Source organism: Epinephelus moara, chromosome 9, assembly GCF_006386435.1.
Source record: "Epinephelus moara isolate mb chromosome 9, YSFRI_EMoa_1.0, whole genome shotgun sequence".
Lineage (NCBI taxonomy): Eukaryota > Metazoa > Chordata > Actinopteri > Perciformes > Serranidae > Epinephelus > Epinephelus moara.
Window position 1 is genome coordinate 1,717,358 of NC_065514.1, and position 20,532 is coordinate 1,737,889.

The window sequence follows — 20,532 nt, forward strand, 5'->3', positions numbered from 1 at the left end:
CCAAAGTGCTGACGGCGCGGGACACACCGCAAAAACTAGGCCGACAGACGCTCACCGACGGCCCGACTTTGGTCGACGGCCGACCGTCGGCTTGGTGTGTCAGGGCCTTTACACACCCAGATCATGTGACTCCTGCATGTATACAGTCAATCAGACCCAAACTGGCCGAGGCGCTCTGAACATGCTCCACAGTTTCCGCTGTTAAATGTGTAACAGAAGAAGAAGCCGGTAACAACATGGAGAAATCTACATCCAGAGCTGTGACTTTTTGGACAGATGAGGATCACTCACTTTGTTTTACCCCTTTTCTACCAACATCAAACCAGTTTCGTTGTAGTTTACGAACCTAATTTTGAACCTTTCTGAGCATTTTAACTGAAAAAGAATTGGTTTGAAATAAAAATAAAGTTGGTTCCCAACTGTAACCAAAGCATAGCAGACTTCTCTTCTCTTTGTCAGTCAAAGAGCTATTGATATTCAGTTTACAATGATCTAAAAAAACAGCAAGTCCTCAAGTTCTCTGAGCAGGAACCAGAGAACGTTTGTTTTTGGTTTTAAACACCTGAAACAATCACTTCTCTACAAAGTTGTCTGTTGATTGATTCATGGATGAAACAGTATTAGCTCTAATAGATAAATTAATCAGTGTCTTCTCTCCTTGTCCTCCTCCTTCTTCTTCTGCTCCTCAGTTCTCCCTGTTTGGTTCTCGCTCCACCAGCAGGACCGCCCACCCTCCCTCTTCCTCCTCCTCCTCTTCCTCTCCTGTGATCCCTCCAGCCCTGCCAGTGAAAAGAACAGAACGCACGTCCAGCTCCTCCGGTTTAAGCAAAGCAGAGTTCCTGGAGCGTGTGCGCCGCAGTAACCAGGCCTGCCAGCAGGGGGAGTATGCTCTGGCTGTGCATCTCTACACCGAGGCTCTCACCGCCGACCCCCAAAACTGCATCCTGTACAGCAACCGCTCCGCAGCCTATCTGCGACTGGGCCAGTACAGCACCGCTCTGGACGATGCAATCAAAGCACGTGTCATCAACCCCAAATGGCCCAAGGTAAGAGCTCCGACCCTCGGTGACCCCTCGCCGCTCAATCACACTCTCCAGATGATGGAGGTGCTGCAGCTGAGAGCGAGGGATGGAGGAAGAGTGGATGTGTCCATTAAGTGGATGGTTAATGAGTGGATGTTTGATGGATGTATGGATGAGCCTGCCTCTCGAAGTCGTCTCAGTAATGGTGTATTTATGTGGAGCAGAGGAAATATAACCCTTAAAATCGATACGCTCTTCCTCTTCTGAAACTCAGGAGTTCATGCACGAGTCAGCGTTTTGAAGCATCTTAGATCACCTGTTGCTGGATATAATCCCTGCTCTCTCCCTGCGGTCGGCCCAGTCAGTGTCTGACAGACTTTAATTGGCTGCTCAGAAACAAAAGCAAGTCTTTATTTCCCGTCTCTCCCTCCCAGATCCTGTCTGACAGCTTGTTGTGCTGTAGTTTTGATTGTTCCCGGTGTACGGCAGCTGAACACAAGCCTGCTATTTAGATACCACAGTCCACATGTTGTGCTTTCATAGCGTGATGCGGAGCCTGAGCTGAATAGTCTTTCCTTTGTTTGTTTGATCGGTGTGTTTGAAAGGGACAAAACGAACGTATATATAACTCAGCATAATGAGATATCCCTGTAAATATGCTGGCGTTGGGGGAGCCGGGTGATGACAGCGATGATGATGGACTGTGTGTGATGTTGCTGATGCGTCGGTGCTTTCTGTAGCTGTACATCATTAGAGGAAGGCAGATAATAAAGTTCAGATGTAGCGTTGGACAGTGGAGAGATATATACTGTGGGACAAGAGACGTTTCAGATGTTTTGTCACACTGTGCTTGTTAATAAAGAACCGAGAACAGCGTCACCTTCGCTGCCATTCCTGTCACTACCGGACCTTTTTCACAGCAGACGTTTTGACTCGACAAAGTAGGAAAAGAACAGGTGAAACTGGTAACATCACAACTGGACCTGCCCTAAATGGAATGCAGCCGACCATAACATATCAAAATGTCTATCGTGAGAAAGGTCTTTGCAGGTACAGTGCACACACAGAGCCTGCTGTTATAAGACACGTGAAACGCACATGAAGTCCTCACACAGTTATGTGATGGTGGGCAGGAAATGTGTTAAAATAATGTGCTGGCAGCACAAAAACTTTGCCAATGCAAAATTAATGAGGATCTTTTGTCGTGGTGGACACATGAATTAACCCTTTGAACTCTGCAGTAGAAATGATCTGCCAGAGCCTATGTTGGCGATAGCTGTGCCCGTCCCATCACTGTGAACGCAATATCTCAACAACGCAGTAAGGGAATTTATTCAAATTTGGCACAAATGGTCACCTGGAGTCAACGATGAACTGATGCGATTTTGGTGGTCATAGGTCAAAGGTTAAGTTCACTGTGACCTTGTCTGTGTCATTCTTGTGAACGTGATATCTCAAGAATACCTTGAGGGAATTTCTGCACATTGGGTGTGGTTCCATGATGGCTTCTCATTCAGAATGAAATAAATCTGAATGAAATCATTCTGAATTAAAGTCTTTCCAGGTAGTTTACATGAGAAACATTCATTCTGAATGAGGGTTTACACAGAGATCAGTTTAATCGCCTTTATTCAGGTCTGTGCAAGGTTTGGGGCAGGGAAGGTTTCTGATTGGATAGGGGGCGGGGCGGATGTTACCTGTTTACGCTTACCAGAAGAAAACACTGTAGTCCTCGCTCCGGATAACAAGATGCTTGACGACGCCGTTCTTAGTGCCTTTTTCATGCTTGTTTTGCTTCTATTCTTGAAGCAGCAGTACGACAACAACCTTGTTCTGCTAATGCTTCATCTGTTGAGGAGGAGAAGGGAGGTAGAAGGTCGAAGAAGGGAGATAGAAGACCGTGAATGATGAATGGAAACCGGTCAGTGCAACGAGTCCGACTGCTCTATCTCAGCCCGTTGCTATGCGCGCTATATATACGTCATGGCACCAGAAGGGCAAGGAAACGAGCATGTGCAGAAAGACCGGAATGAACTTAAAGAGGAATGAGTGTATACAAGTGCGAGAAATTTTTTCATTCGGAATTAGAAGCGGAATATTCCAGCCCCTTACATCGGATTGAATTTTCAATCCAAATTAGGTGTTTACAAGATCACTTTTAATAGGAATGAACGTTCATTCCGAATGAAAAGGGAATTAAACTGTCCATGTAAACGCACTCAATGAACTGATTAGATTTTGGTGGTCAGAGGTCAAGGTCACTGTGACCTTGCATCTGTCTCATTCTCGTGAACACGATGTCTCAAGAACACCTCAAGGAAACTGATTAGATTTTTGTGGTCGAAGGTCAAAGGTCAAGGTTCTTGTGACCTCACAAAATACGTTCTTGGTTATAACTTAATTCATGCACTAATCATGACAAAACTTAACAAGTGTGGCTCAGAGGTAGAGCGGGTCGTCCACCAATCGGAAGATCAGCGGTTCAATCCCTGGCTCCTCCAGTCTGCATGTCAAAGTATCCTTGAGCAAGATACTGAACCCAAATAGCTCCAGATGATGCCTCCATTGGTGTGTGAGTGTCTTAAAAAACTGAGTAGCAGGTGGCACCTTGTATGGTAGCCTCGGCCACCAGTGTGTGAATGTGTGTGTGAATTGGTGAATGTGACTCGTAGTGTAAAAAGCAATTTGAGTGTTCGGGTGACTAGAAAGGCGCTATGCAAATGCAGGTCCGTTTACCATGGAGGCTGCTGCCCAGAGGGAGGAGAGGCTTTGCCCTGTAACCGCCAAATTCCACCAGATGCGTGTTGGTTGCCGATACATTTCATTTCTAGCCGATTCTAGTCAATGTGTGTGCTTCCACTGGCTCCGTCACAGCTGCGGCGCTCTGGAGCCCTCCGCAACAGATACGCAGGACTTCTATTTTTGCCGGATGCTGGAGCACAACGCAGCAATTCAGCACAGAGCAGATCGTGCGGGGCAGGAAGTCGTGCACAGAAACAAAATAAAACATCCGGTTAATTTTCACAATAAAATACACAGTGTTCACGGCGGATCATATTTCCCTGCACTACACCTTGAAAACGTCATAATGAGCGGAGGCAGGCCTGAAGTCAACAGGTCAGAGGTTTCCAGACGTCATTTCACCCCGTTGACACCATGGACGAGGAGATGTTAATCATGGAGGTGCACCCAGATGTCTTCCTACTACTCCTCTGGTTTTGTGGTTCTTTTTATAGAAACTACATCTTGTTATATCGCGCAAACGCAGCCGGTGGGTGTTGACAGATGGCGGAGCATGCAGTGGGTAACCAGCGCTGCCGTTCTGTAACAGACACGCATCCAGTGGAATTCCAGCGTAAGGCTCCAAAATCACATTATCTTCTGTCTTCTGCACAGACGTGGTGAGCTTACAGCTCATAGCAACCTAACACAACACAGTCTCTGGCTCCTGTTTGATATCAGGTGTCTGCAAAAATGTCGCACATTTCCGAATCACTGTCAGCAAATTTAGCATGTATTAGCTCCAAGGGCTAACTTGGCTTGTTGATTCTATATATACACTGACAGTTCTGTCACCTAGAACATCTCGCCGAACCCTCTTCAAACTGTCAAACTCTGGAATAAGGAATGAATAGTTGAATATTTGTTTTGAACAGCTAGATCGTATATTTCTGAGTTGAGTACAGTCCTAACTGCCGAAAGCAGGAGAGTCCAAAATGGAGGAAGCTATTGTCATTCTCAGTCTGACTACACACACTGCTCCACATAAGATGTTCCATGTCAGAATTTGAATGCAGGACTTTTACTTGTGACAGAGTATTTCTGTTGTATTGATACTTTTACTCAAGTAAAAGATTGGAGTACTTCTTCCACCGCTGGCAGGGAGGTACCTTGATTTACCAGCCAACAGCAATGACATGATACAGCTCCACATTAAATGACATTTATGGTGATATTCCCTGTGATGTTTCTAGCTGTAATTTCCAGTGATGTGAAAGAGACGTGTGCAGTGTTTTACATTTCCAGCACAAGGTACTGCATCAAGTACTTCTCTACACTTGAAGTGGCTCTTTTACGTCGAGCAGCACAGCAAGGAAGTGACGGATGGTGAGAGTCTTTTAAAGCCATTCAGAGAGGTGGGGGGGCATGCAGGCAGGAGACTGAGTTTGCCAGGGCTACCTCTGTCTGGACGACTGGGGCCGGGCCAGCTTCGAGTCCACTTCCTTTCTCTGTGCGAGAGAATGGACGGAAGTGGTGTTTTTGGGTGTGTGTGTGTGTGTGTGTGTGTGTGTGTGTGTGAGCGAGAGAGCTTTGCACGGCTGTTATTTTGTTTTTCAAACCCTGGCGAGGCCTTGGCCTGAGTTTGGCACTTAAAGACAATAACAGAAGCAGCATTCCTCTGTGTGTGTGTGTGTGTGTGTGTGGCTTGTATAGTGGCGGTGTCATAGCAGTGGGCTTGCTGCTACATTCGCCGTGGGTCAAATGGAAGGTCAAGACTAATGAAGTACCAATAAGAGAGCGTCTTTCTGAGAGCGACGTTTACTTCTGCTTGAGTTCCCTCTTTCTGCTCTTCACCCGCTCCGCTCGGCTCTCTTCTCTTTTCTTTTCTTCTCCTCTGTTTGCCTCCCACAGTTTGTCCCGTCGCTGCCCCCGTCGACTTTTCTGTTGGCACAACAGGCTCAAACACACACTGTATCTCACACACACACACACACACACACACACACACACACAGAAAAGGCGGCTCGGTCATGGGAACAGAGGGGTGTAACTGGTCAAAAGTCGCATATGCTTGTGTGCTTATCTGGATAACAACGCCGAACAGAATAACAAAACTTCTTTGCATTTTAATGTTGTTTTCTTGTGGTTTTTGTGCAGCTTTATCTTTTCTGTTGGTGCATTCAGAGCGAAAGCCTTTTTGTTTCTTTGTGATTCAAATGAAGTCACATCACAGAAGTAAAACTGCTGCAGGAGCGAAAGCTTTTCTTTTGACTCGTCTGAGTGTTTTTCTCCCACAGACCCGACTGTTTTGTGTCTGAATGTTTTGCTGTCATCCGCACACTCGCTCTGTGTGTTTTTTGTGAAGTTGTTAGGTGCTTTGAAAGAGGCTTTTTTCTCCGCGTACAGGTGCATTTATTCGGATCCTTAAGCTCATAGCGGTCTGGGAAACTTTTGCCTCTTCACACAGGCTGCTGTACTTTTTGATCTCACAAATAAAGACGTCTGTTTGGCCCAGAAAAGAGAGAGGAGGCACTGCGGCTGATGTTTGGCTTCACCGCTGGTCTGTTTTGGGATACGCAAGCTTGGAGTGTTCCTCACAACACACCCTCAGATAGAAATTTGTCATTTTTGACATTTCTAGACATAAGTACGTTGTCATGTAGCAGATATGTTAAAACTTAAAATTTCAGCAACACTGTGGTCAACATGAGGTTAGGTTTGGGCAAAGAAAACACTTGGTTATGGTTTGGAAAAAATAATGTTTTGGCTTAAAATACCTGGTTTTGGTGGCAGAATTCTGTCAGGAAACACAGTACCATCTTGGTTTAAAACAGCCACTCTTCATGGCACTGTCACTGGTGGAAAAACCACAATGGGTCACTAAAAAGAACCAATGTAGTTGTTTGTTGGTCTTGAACTGTGGTCTGCAGTGGTCTCACCCAGGTGTAACACCATTCACCATACTATCACCTCCACATGACAAAGTCAGCTCATTTCTTGGCTCCAATTGTGGTTGTTTTTTAATGTGACATTGCTGCATTTCCTGCTGAGATAGCGGCACGAAAAGCCTTTCTTTTTCACAGACATTGCTGCGTCTCCAGCAGGGATTGTTCCCACAAAACAGTTAGCTTTCACCAAAAAAAAAACCTCACATAGGTTGACCGTGCAAGCAGCTTATTACTATCCATACTTAGTTTATTGTAAGTCAGCGCCCTCTAGTGGCAGCTATTATTACAGGAATAGAGGAGGAAGTGACGTGACGTAGCATAAAAAACAATAAAGTCAGTGTAATGTTGTATAAAGATTGGAGAATTCCCTGTAGGGTGCGTGGGAGGAGTGGTGGTGGATGGACCAAACAAAGATAGGACTTTCACCCAGGAGGCTGGTGTTTGTGTCCCAAGGTCAAGCTTGACTTCTTATGTCTCCACGCTGGTGATAGCTGTGGCTGAAGGCATCATGTCTTCGGGTTGTCCATCCATATGTGGGTTAATCTGTCCCATTCTCATGAAGACAATATCTCAAGAGCCACTCAAGGGCATTTCTTAAAAATTGGCACAAACATCTATTTGGATACAGTGATGAACTAATTGGATTTTGGTGGTCATAGGTCAAAAGTCAAGGTCAGTATAACATCATCTGTCTCACTGTTGTGAATGCAATACCACAAGAGTTCCTTCGAGGGAATTTCCTCAAACTTGGCACAAACGTCCAAACTGATTAGAATTTAGTGGTTGAAGGTCAAACGTCGAGGTCAGTGTGACCTCACAATACATGTGTTAAGCCATCATTTCAGAATTCCTGTGTTAGATATGACAAACATTTCACACAAATGTCTAACAGGATAAAATAATGAAGTGATGACATTTTATTTTCAAAAGGTCAAAGGTCAGCTTGACTGTGACATCATCATGTTTTAACGTCATATCTCAGGAACAGAAGGGGAGACATTTGGTCAGATACTGAATTGGTGACTCTAATCTTGAAACTGTGCTGATTGTATAGATCTTCTGTGTGTGACGCATCCATATTTTCACTGACATGGATGGAGACTGTCAGAGACACTGGACTGGTGGGCGGAGGCGTACAGGTAATTCTAGTGTTTTCAAATTTGGCACAAACGTCCATATGAACTGATTAGATTTAAGTGGTCAAAGGTAAAGGTCACTGTAACCTTGTCTGATAGATTCTCATGAAAGCCATCTGAAGAACAACTTGAGGGAATTTCTTCAAATTTGGCACAAATGTCAGTTTGGACTGAAGAATAAACTGATTAGAATTTAGTAGTTGAAGGTCAAACGTCAAGGTCAGTGTGACCTCAAAATACATGTTTTTGGCCATAACCCAAGAATTCATGTGCTTATTATGACAAAATGTTCTACAGACGTCTAACAGGATAAAGGAGAGAGTGGGCACAATTATACTAGCTGTAATGGCTGAATTAGCAGACCCTGGGTAGTGCGCAGTGAAGTTAACTACAGAAGAAATACACCCTATGAAAATATTTTCTGTGGATTAACATATAAATTCACCTCTGTTACACTACAGTAGGAGCCGAAATGTAAAAACCAAGACTGTCTGTCTGTCTGAACATCTTTAGAAGTAAGTGAGAAAATATGTTCCTTTGTAATTTAATGGACCGACCCTTTTAATCATGTGGGTGTAAGCGAGGTTACCGTCCTAAACTGTTCCTAAATATTCTGCTCTGGGAGTTAAGTGTAGCTGGAATCAGTGCAGATCATCAGCGAACGGGCTCTCCGCTCTGAAGTGGAAGCCAACCAGATGGCAGCCAGCTACGCCTGTTTACGCAGAAGGCCGCGGAGTCGGCTCAGGCTTCCCCTGTCATTAAGAAACTACTCTGCAACCACACGCTGCAAAAATATTACCGACATACGTGCAGAGGAAGCACAGAGTCCCGTTTCTTTAAGTAGGACTCGGGGACCCAAAGCGGCCTTGTTGAGGTGGAAGGTTCCCCACATGACAGAGTTTAGCAGAACATTATAATCTGATCCAAGGGAAGATTCAATCTCTTTGGGTTTGGGTTCCTCCCCAGTCCCATGACCTGACCCTGTGCTGTGTTGATGTGATGGTGATGTTCTCCGCTGTGTTCGTGCTGCATCACAAATTGTGTCATGGAGATCTCAGTCTGGGTCAGGAGGGTAATCCAGGACTTAGAGCGGAGCATGTGAGGAGAGTGAATGAGTCTGCAGCATGGAGATATTTCACTCTCAGTGCTCCACTTTGACTACTTTCTCTTCTCTGTACAAAACTGCTCTCTGTATCACACTCACCTTTTTTATATTTTCATCCAGAGAAAGTGAAGAAACACAGTTTGACAGGGCGAGTGTCACTTTGTGTTAACCTTTAAATCTCTTTATGTTTGTGTCAGGACTTTTTAACTGTGTCTACAAATGTTGCAAAGAATTACAGTTTGTCTGTTCACTCATTAGTCAGTCAACAGGAAGTTATTCTGCAAATAGTTTGACAATCAGTTCTCTCTTTGAGTTATTGAGAAGCCAAGTTTTTGTTGGTATTATGGAAGCCCATTCCTGCCAATGTGATGAAAAAGAAAGTAATTACAAAGTCATTATTTTAAGATACTTATTATCTCGTGTTACTAACTTAGTATTTTGAGACACCAATTATTTCTGAGATACTAAGTTTGTATTTTGAGATACTAAGAAAGTTTCTCATTATAATGACTCACAGGGTCTTTTTTTTATCACACTGTTAGAAATAGGCCTCCACAGTTACCATAGTTATCTTTTACTTTGACAATGATAAGGTGTAGGGGAAAGGGGACGTAAGTTTGAAACGCCCAGATGAGTGTGAGGCCTGTATAATACTGAGGGGAAACACCCCACTGTGGATATTTTATTGGTCATTTTTCAGTATTTTAGCAACAAAATGAAATTTGTGTTTTTAATGTTGTTGTTGTTTGAATTTTTACTCATTCATTGTTTATGTTTGCGATGATTTCAGTACATCCCACACAAAATTTCACACAAAATGTAGAAAAAAAAGCATAGGTTCTACGAGAATCAAGTCATAAATCTACAAGAATAAAGTCATAAATCTACAAGAATAAAGTCGGAAATCAACGAAAATAAAGTCGTAAATCTACAAGAATAAAGTCAGAAATCTACTAGAATAAAGTTGTAAATCTACGAGAATAAAGTTGTAAATCTACAAGAATAAAGTCAGAAATCTACGAGAATAAAGTCGGAAATCTACAAGAATAAAGTCAGAAATCTACGAGAATAAAGTCGGAAATCTACAAGAATAAAGTCAGAAATCTACGAGAATAAAGTCGGAAATCTACAAGAATAAAGTCAGAAATCTACGAGAATAAAGTCGGAAATCTACAAGAATAAAGTCAGAAATCTACGAGAATAAAGTCGGAAATCTACAAGAATAAAGTCAGAAATCTACGAGAATAAAGTCGGAAATCTACAAGAATAAAGTCAGAAATCTACGAGAATAAAGTCGGAAATCTACAAGAATAAAGTCAGAAATCTACGAGAATAAAGTCGGAAATCTACAAGAATAAAGTCAGAAATCTACGAGAATAAAGTCGGAAATCTACAAGAATAAAGTCAGAAATCTACGAGAATAAAGTCGGAAATCTACAAGAATAAAGTCAGAAATCTACGAGAATAAAGTCGGAAATCTACAAGAATAAAGTCGGAAATCTACGAGAATAAAGTCAGAAATCTACGAGAATAAAGTCGGAAATCAACGAGAATAAAGTCGGAAATCTATGAGAATAAAGTCAGAAATCTACAAGAATAAAGTCGGAAATCAACGAGAATAAAGTCGGAAATCTACAAGAATAAAGTCAGAAATCTACGAGAATAAAGTCATAAATCTACGAGAGTAAAGTCGTAAATCTACAAGAATAAAGTCATAAATCTACGAGAGTAAAGTCGTAAATCTATGAGAATAAAGTCGTAAATCTACAAGAATAAAGTCGGAAATCAACGATTCGTTTTGACATGATCTCTGCTGTTTTCATCTCTGTACTTAACTACAAATGAGAGTCAGCTTCATTGTCCTTTCTGCCGTGTGCACAGGACATGTAAAGGATCAAAATGCTGTTTGTCTCAGACCACATTATTGGTGTATGCAAGTATTAAAACAAAACAACAAGGGTTTAAAAATGCAAGACTAAAAAAAAACCCAGCAATACATGAACAAATCTCTCTAAATCTAATTATCAGAGGACGCTTTGGGATGAATCTAAGTGAGGAGGCAGGGGTTATATGTCCTCTATTTTTGTTGTCTCAATCAGAAAACCTGCTTTATTTTACTGGTGTATAATTTTATAACAATGAACCAGAAAGTGTCCAGGACAGAATATAATTTGAAACTAATTATACTGAAAACAGAGACGAAGTTTGGAGGCAGTCCTTTTAGTTCGAGCTGATTTTATAAACAGTTGTTTGCCTCCTGAAAGAAAAATGCTCCATTTAAACCCGAGTAAACACCCACTCGTTCTTCATGTGCCATTGGAAACCACATGTTTTTACTTGATATATGTAGAACTGTGAGCTGACTGTAGACAGATTGCAGCTGACCTGCTGTGCGCGAACTAAAAGACTCTCTGGGTTGCTCGGCAATTAGCTGGAATTGAAGGTTTAAGGTCGGTTTCTGCAACAAAAAAACGCTGACGAAAAGAAAACTTGAATATGTGAAGGCTGATTCCTTTGTTTATAGATTTATATCAGTTTAACAAGCGTAATGTGGAATCGGTTTTCAGGCTTTCCAGATCAAAATGCAGGATTATTGACAGAGAGACAACACTTAAACATTTTTTAACCTAAAACTTTATGATAGATAAATATTGTGTTTGTTTTACAGTGTCTGCAGGTCGTCCTCCACCAATCAGAAGCCAACTTTGTGGCCACATCAGAAAGTCTCCACCTCTCTTCTCCTCTTGATTTTGGCTGCAGAACAGAACAAAGATTCTTCTTAGAGATTTAGTGCGTAAATCAAACTGAAACCTTAAAAGTCAGGGTTACAAAAAAAGGATCTGGTCATGCCCGTGTTATCCCCAGTGGAAATTACGCCCTCGGTCGTAGATCATTAATTGGAGGTGCACCCACTGAACGCTGTCTCTGTTTTCACTCAGTACCTGAATCCATACGAGTGAGCAAAGGTCACTTTTCTGACATTGCACCCTTTAATTTTCCCCAAATTACATCCCTCTTTCCAGGAAACGTCAAGGCAAAATAAAGCATTACCCAACCTGCCATATTGAGTCATGCACAAAATTAAAGGATGTGATGAAACATTGGTTTTCGCAGTGGCCACTAGAGAGCAGCACTGACGTGTCGTGAGGCTGCCTGGTCACAACATCAGAGAGCTCAAACACAACTTTTCCTTTGTTGCAGCGGCCCTCTCATGACCCGGATCACATGAGGCTCACAAACATGCACAATCCATGTAATCCAGCCCCGGCTAATAGGCTGCACAGATCCTCAGAGATAGGACCCAGAGGTTGCTTTAACAGCTGCTCTGTCACCTTGTGGAAGTGTAAATGACCATGATCGTTCTTTAAGTGGCTCGGTGTTTCTTCTCCTCATCGTCTCCTACCTTCCTTATCACTCCCATTAGCAGCAGCAGCAGATGAAGCTACTTCCCATCTGTGATAACATGTTTGCAGAAAAGTGCACATCAGCAGCAAATAACCTGCTGCTCGCTGTGTCTCTCACACCCAGACTCGCTCTGCCTCTCGCCTGCAGAGCGTAATGAGTTTTGATTTTGCCTACAAGTGGAGTGGGCCTAATTGTCTGGTAGTAATCGGGAGATATGCTCCTCCTCTGCTTGCACTGTGGGTTCGTACACTGCTGTAAGACATCTGCTCAGACTCGGGCCAGACTCTGCTGTCTCAGCAACCATCCTGAGCTACTGGAGCTCTCTCTTTTTTTTTAAACCATTCTTTATCCTCCTCCCTCTGCGTTCATCTCTCTTCCTCACAGTCGGGAGCCTCAGCTGTCGCTGCAAAGAGAATTGCAAAGATAACAGCAGTGGGAGATAATGAAAGAGTGACTGGGTCGGACTTGAATGTGGCGTGGTGTGTGACTGCTATCAGAGTGTGAATGAGTGAAAATGAATGTCACAGGATAAGGATTTAGGTCTCAGCTCATGGTCTCCACCCAGTATTAGCAGCAACTGACCGGAGCAGAGCAGCTCATGGCTGAATTTAAAGTCAGTTTATTATAAACCAGGACTTATTCTGGTGGTTTGGACATAATTTCTTTGAGTTTATGATAACAGTGTACTCCAGGAAGCTCGTGATTTCTCTGAACTGAGGTCTGAAGGGCCAAGAAACAAGCCATTAAACACTTAGACATTAAAACCTAGCCAAACTTATGTGGAAGATAAGACAAATGCAAAGGGAAAAAATATTCAAACTAGAAATTGGTGCAAAAAAAGGCACAAATTGATGCATAAAAATGAAAAAGTTTTCTGGTGAAGGACCCCAAACGTCTATTTCTTTTGCACCCCCCCTCCAGTGTTGCAGTAAAACCTGCTCCCTTCTGTGGTTCAGATAATGTGGATGAGCTGTTGGGCTGACGATAAATGATGTGCGATATATCGATATATTTTCAAGCAAGATATAGATTTAGACAACACTGTTTATATCGATATAGGGTCAAGTTGCGTTACATAACACATACCAGCGTGCATCTCTCCTCTCTCACACTCTCAGCACAGCTTCGCCCAGAGCCACAAGTTACTGCAGTAGCACATGTACAATACTGTGGGTCTTTTCCATTGTCACTTTTGGCGACACAGAGTAAAGCCAAGCTGCACTGATTTGTGTTTTGATTATCAGTTTAAACGCACTGTGCCACGCCGACTTACTCCAGAGATGGACCTTCTCTGGAGTGGGTTCAAAAGTCAAGTGGGTAGTGGTGACGTGTCTGGGGCTAGGGTCGTCATAGTAACGTGCACTGGGGCCCATCATGACTACCTGACGCCAGCGCACTTAACTCTCTGCTGTTGTTCACCATTGTGTGTATCCTCAAGGCCAAACAAACGCATCGAACGCATTTCAGATCATAAAACATTTGCAAAGCCAAATTTTAATTTTGTCCTCAACATTATGCAGTCCTCTTCCTCCATTGTTGGTTTCTTGGCGTGTCACTGTTGGCTGTTGATCAGGGGAAGAGTGTGAAACCATTGCCAAGGACCTGTCACCTCATACCCACTTATAAAAGCAATGCTCCATAGTGTAACAAGCAGGCAAAAACCTCACAAGGTACCTTTTAATGTACAGATGTTTTACATGTAAAATGTTTACCGTGCTCGTCACCTTTGTTCACCGTCTCAGCATGCTAACGTTTGCTAATTAGCATTTAACACAAAATACAGTTGAGGCTGATGGGAATGTCTTTATTTTCGCAGAAATTTGATCATAAGTATTGGACAGATTTAAATTTTGACCTGATGATGGTGCTACTGTAGAAGGAAGGTCAGGGGATTACTAAAAATGTGATGATTGATCCTGTGGGGAACATGAATACATTTCGTAGAATTCTATCAAATAGTTTGAGACAAATTTCACTCTGAATATTAACTCTACTACACTCTGAACTCAACCTCATGGTGGAGCAAGGTAAGAAGTCAGAGGATCACCAAAGTCAGTAGGAGTCATCCTCTGGAGATCATGAACGTCTGTAAGAAATGTTTCCAATCTATCTTGTAGATGTAGAAATGTTTCACTGGATACGTGAAAAGTGTTTGACCAGCTGATGGTGCTAGATGAATATCACTAAAGTTATTTCAGTGTAGATCGAAGATTTATCCTCTGGAGGCCATGAATGTCAGTACAAAATTTCATGGCAATCCATTCAGTAGTTGACAAACCTCACTCTGAAACACCTCCACTCAATTCTGAACTCAACCTCATGGTGGCGCTTGATTAAGAGTCAGGGGCTCATCAGAGTCGTGGGATTTATCCTCTGGGGACTATGAATGTTCGTATAAAATTCAATGCCAATCCATCCCATAGTTGTGGAGATATCAGTCTCCAGCTTCATGTGTTGTTTTGGGAGTTGTCATGTCCTTGTCACGGATCTTGGGATTTCCTGGTTACCTTTCAACATTTGGAGCAGAGCAGCCTCGGAGTGACGGAGCCAAAAAGAAAAACAGAAGAGAGGCGAGATAACCAGCAGGGAGAATGACTCACTAATAATGGGGTGTGTGTTGCTATTTCCAGACAGGAGGTTGAGGTTAATGAACAATCACATATTTGGGACTCCTGTGAAGTCTGCGGAGGCGGGCGGGGTTGTGTTTGAGCTTCAAAGAGAGCACTTTTTTGTGAGTGTGTTGGGGCAGTGTGTGTGTAATACAAGCAGGGTTCATTTCCAGGTTCATGGACTCCTTTTTTGTGAGGTGCACTTAAAATGATTAAACAGCAGCATAAATCAGTAAATGTTGTTAGTCATCAGCCGGACTCTTCATCTCATCGTGATGGTGTAAAAATATGAAGATCATGGTGTTGGACTGTTATCTCATTTTGGAAAGCACTGTCTCCACTGTAGGGGGGTAGTCATTCAGACTGATTAGGAGCTCAGTGAGGGGATTAATTAAGACGGGTACAAGTTCTGTGAGCTGCTCTTTTTAGAGAGTAGTGTCGCAGAGTAAGGGCCCGTCCCAGTACCCCCCCTTAGCCCTACCTCTTGGCCCTACCACTACATTTGCGCGTTCCCGCGAGGGGTAGTGGTGTCCCAATTCTTTTTTGTGTGTAGGGGTAGGGGACATAACGAGGGATAGTAGGTATGAAACTAGCCCTTTGGAGCGAGGGATTTCAGATGCTAACTTGCCAGCGAGGGGTAGACATCGCCATGGCTACCACCGAGCAAGAGACGGGGAAAAAAGTTCATACATAGCTAACGTTACTGTCGTCAGGTTGCTTGTTAGCTAGCTAGCTAGCTCGAACTTTCTGGCGTCTGTCATCTGTCCTGTTCTGCAAAATTGTCGGATTTTTCACATGACAATAACACGCCAGGTAGTATAACTATGCTGCCTTGTAATGTTAGCTGGTTAGCTAGCTAGCTAGCTAGCAGAAGTCCCCTGTCGTTTGTCGTTGATCAAATGAAGCATGATGAATGCGGCAAACGCGATCGGAACTCAACCGGAGACTCCATTGTAGATGCTGTTTGGAAATGTAGATGGTTCACAGCTTCCTGTTCAAAATAGTTACGTATGCGTGAATGTAACCAACGCGGTGACGTAGTGAGTGGTGTCCCAATTCCTAGGGAAAGATTTCAACCCCTACCCCTCGTTGCTTCATTTCAAGGGCCAAGGGGTAGTGGACAAGGGCTAGGGGTAGGGCCAAGGGCTAAGGGCTAAGGGGTAGTGGACAAGGGGGGGTATTGGGATTGGGCCTAAGTATTAGCTTTTGGCAACAGTGCAGATCTTTAATTTATATCAGTGTCAGCCTCAAGAATCCAATATTCGCACACACAGGTAGCCCACCAAATAAATATGTTAAAAGTTCGATATCATCTAGGGACCTTTGTTGCATGTTGTACCAGGGTTTCTGTTTCGAAAAATTGGTGCTGGTCCACGAGGGATGGGATACATAATTGATTCTTTAATGCGTCCTGATGTGGATGTGGATGATTCGGCATCGGTTCACAAATGTCGATAATTAATTATCTAAATGTGTATTAATAACATGATGTTTGTTGGAACGAGACAGGAGGAACTCAACCAAAGCCACCAAAGTTTTTGGATTGATCCTGGGCCTCGGGAGACCAGTGTTAATTTTGTTGACGAAAACTGTGACGAAAATTTTCGTCAACGACCCTTTTTCCATGATGAAAATGAGACGATAACGAGCTAAAAATATATCTTGATATTAAAAACTAAGATGGATCTTTCATTTTAGTTCATGACACAAGATGTGACGGAAATGTTAGTGGTGGACTATCGGACATTGAGTGCCAAACAGCCGTGCTTGAAATTATCTTCAAATGCCTCATGAGCGACAGGCTGGTAAACTCCACTAAATAGTCTGCACCAGGATGTTTCCGTTGGTGCGAGTTGTGAGCTGTAATTCAGCAGTAAATAATCAGCCGTGTGTGTCTGACTGTGGATGGTGGAGCTGCTGAATGGATTTGTGGAGTTGTAAGCTGTTAGCAGTTAGCTCCGCTTGTTAGCCGCAGAACAGCAGCAGAGCAAGCAGACACCGGCCGCCAGACTTGACTGGAGAAGGTTTGTGGGTTGATGGTGTTTGACAGGCAGGTAGGAGGCTCAGTTATCTGTGAGTGTAGCTGTGCTGTAAGTAAACAGTCTGAACTCAGATGAAAGTTTAGTTTGAATCACCAACTCTGTGAGAGGACACCAGTTTAAACCTCCAGACTAACATGTTGCACATGAAGAAACAAGTTATGTTTTGAGTTTTTAGGATCAGCACGTTGGTTTTGTGCTTTGTTTTTTTTGTTTTTTTAATTATTTTTTATGGGATTTGTTGACAATCAGAAAATGATTCAGTCTTGTCCTTAAGATTATTTCTTGACACCTATATTTTATTTTTCTAAGCAGAGGGATGAGTCACCATCAGGTTGTGTTGGAGGCAAAGCTAAGAAAACTAAAAGACACCTCTGAGTTGGTTGAAGGTTTTCTAGGTCAAGTTATAATTGATCGTCTTCTTCATCTTTTTTTTTTTTTTTTTCTGCGAGCAAAATCATCTTTGCATCCATGTTTTCTCCTTCATCCTCCCACCAAGCTCAGCTGAAGCCTTTCATATCAGCCTGGATGCTCCGTCATGTTGCCCTGCACTAGACTGACTTGTTGGAGTGGTTCATGTCACACAGACTGAGGTGGGTGTGTGTGTGCCTGTGTGTGTGCATGTGTGTGTATGTGTGTGTGCGTGTGTGTGTGTGTGTGTGTGTGTGTGTGTGTGGCCCGTCACCATGGCAACAATGGTTCAAATTATGGATTATCTTTTTTCTTTTGTGAAATTGTTCTCAGGGTTTAGGAGCTCAGATGACTGTGTGTGTGTGTGTGTGTGTGTGGTTGACGGTCTGAGGAGAGGAAATCACTTAAAACATGAAATTTAAAATCGTAGATTGTTGGCTGTGAGTTGCTTCCCGAGGGAGATGGCTCTTAGTCGTCTTTTGTCTCCTGTTTTTCTTTGTTCTTTGTTCCCATTTAATATTTTTCTTTTAAAGATGTCGTCAGCGTAACCAATCACAGACACACACAGAGCCTCCTGGATGATATGATGAACATTTAGGGTTATGTTGTGTTTCAGCTTTGTTCCTGTCCAGTCCGTCAGTTTGGCAGACGGCTCTAAATACTACAATACCCATGAGCCTCCGGAGCCGTTTGAATAGAGAAGAGTCAGAACGGTAACTTTAGAGATAGAATCTGCAGATTGTAGTAGTTGTCCTAGTTTCTTCCTCGTACCTTCATCTTAGAAGAAACACATTTTTTTTTATGCTCCATTTCAGTGTGCCAGTGCACCTCTTAACACGTAAGGCGGGGCCAGGAAAGCGGTTTTAATGAAGTGTAATCTATGAGGCAGTAGGGATGGGCGATATGACCTAAAATAATATCACAATATTTCAGGGTATTTTGCGATAATGATATTCATGACTATATGACAGATTAGCTAAGAAATAAAATGTTGTTATTTTTCTTGCATTTCACACAGCACTTAGAAAAAATTTGAACATCCACAACTCCCGCCTCCCTCCAAAGTCCCGTCCTCCTCCTCCATTACGTCCTCATTACATCCATGATGGACGTTGGTGTTGGCATGGTAACGTTAGATACACAGAAGAGGAGAGCGAGTGTAACATTACAAATGCAGCCCCGGAGTTTTAAAACTCAACCGAAGTCAGTGATGACTGATGAGTTTTAGAATTAGGTTACAGTGCTAACGTTAGATAGTAGCGTTAACGTTGCTAGTGAGTGGAAACGCACAAGGAAGATAACGTTAATGTTTCAGAGGCTACGCTACAGTAGGCTAACGTTAGATAGTAGCGTTAATGTTACTAGTAAGTGGAACCGCACAAGGAAGATAAGGTTAATGTTTCAGAGGCTACGCTACAGTAGGCTAACGTTAGATAGTAGCATTAACATTACTAGTGAGTGGAAACGCACAGGGTAGATAAGGTTAATGTTTCAGAGGCTACGCTACAGTAGGCTAACGTTAGATAGCGTTAACGTTACTAGTGAGTGGAAACGCACAAGGAAGATAACGTTAATGTTTCAGAGGCTACGCTACAGTAGGCTAACGTTAGCCATTAGCAACTGGATGCTGTGTTGTCATATATAATGTTATGAACTGAACTGATCTTCTTTATTTGTCATTTTTATGCACAGCACAAAAAACGAACTGACATTTTGCATACCCCAAGCGAAAAGAAACAAAATATTTAAAAACAATTTGTGTAACATACAAGAAAGAACTTGTAGTGCAATAGTAAGATGAAAGGGTCGACATTTCACAGTCAAAACTCCACATCCTGATGTTACACGAGCGGTTGCATCAGTCGGAGGCTCTACGTGGGGAAGACAGACAGCACTGGAGAAATGGTTTATAGTTCTCATATGGTTTCTTAGAACCATATGAGAATGGTATAATCATGAGTTATTATTTCTGGTGGAATTCACATACATTTCAGTGTGCCATCAGCTTATTAATAGCATTTTAACCTCACTCTGAGTTACTGTTGTTGTTCACAAACGAAAGAAATGAGAGATCGTTTTAGTTTTTACTGAATATTTGAAGCAAATTGTGAAACTAGATCACTGATTTTGTGCCCCAGCTTTTATTCTAGTGGTCACGGTTTCCTAAAACATCTCCTCCCACTCTGCACCTCTATTCTAACAGTGACAGAAATCCTCCCGACAGAGAAGAATAAGAAGCTCTTCACTATCAAACTCAGCCAGTGAGTAGAAACCCAGTTCACGCTGTCCTCACCATTAAACCAAACAAAATTACCGGCTCATCTGTTTGGCAGGGCCTCAGTGACACAGTGCCAGGCTGCAGGCTGCCAGCCTCACCGGGCATATGTGCCACCAACTGTCTGTCTGTCTGTCTGAGCTCTGAGGTCCCAGCATCCACAAAGAGCGTCAATAATAACAAAAAGAAAAGATGATGCGGCCGTCGTGTTGACGCTTCATCTTCTTAACGGGGAAGTGTTGGAGCCACAATACGCAGGCATCAAAGGATTAATGTATGCAGCACTCAGCAGTTCCTCATCAGATAGGGTTAATTCTCTCTTGTATGTTCCAGCTTATCTTTAACCCAAAAATGAAATTACATATTCATAAGTGAAACTCTTCAAAAGCTGCATGTGCCTTTTCTTTTCACTGCAGGGAGAATAATCTGAATGAAATAAGTAATCAAATATGCAGCTTTTACATGTTCAGGTCTCCTCCAGAGACTCTGGGAACATCGTCTACACTGATTACAGAGGATTCACAGAGAGAGACGCACTTTATTATCTTTTATTTGCATGAATATATTGATTTTATTTCTTTATTTTGGGCTTTATTTACCAGCCTGGTCATCTGTGGCATGTTTCATTTATATTTCTGTGTAAAAAGCAAACACTCAGGGAAGTCTTAATCCATATCTGTCAGATAATCTTTAATCTACTAGTCCATACCCATTGGTAGCTTTGTAACCTTCTACCTATGCCAATCCTCAATGCCTATGTGCAGTTTCACATAGATTGACCACGTCAGTGAGTAGAAAAACGTGGGACAGACAGAATGACTGACTGACAGAATGACACACTGACAGTTTCCGTGATTATGT

The 20,532-nt window shown here is 42.7% G+C and overlaps 1 protein-coding gene across 1 annotated transcript in view; it reads left to right on the forward strand.

Moving 5' to 3' along the window:
- The window catches only part of xpo7 (exportin 7), a 226,857-nt gene that overhangs the window by 14,135 nt on the left and 192,190 nt on the right, over positions 1–20,532 (forward strand). Inside the window, exon 2 of the mRNA XM_050053743.1 lies at positions 690–1,046. Coding sequence (XP_049909700.1) covers positions 690–1,046 — 357 coding nt within the window. The remainder of the gene's footprint in view (positions 1–689; positions 1,047–20,532) is intronic.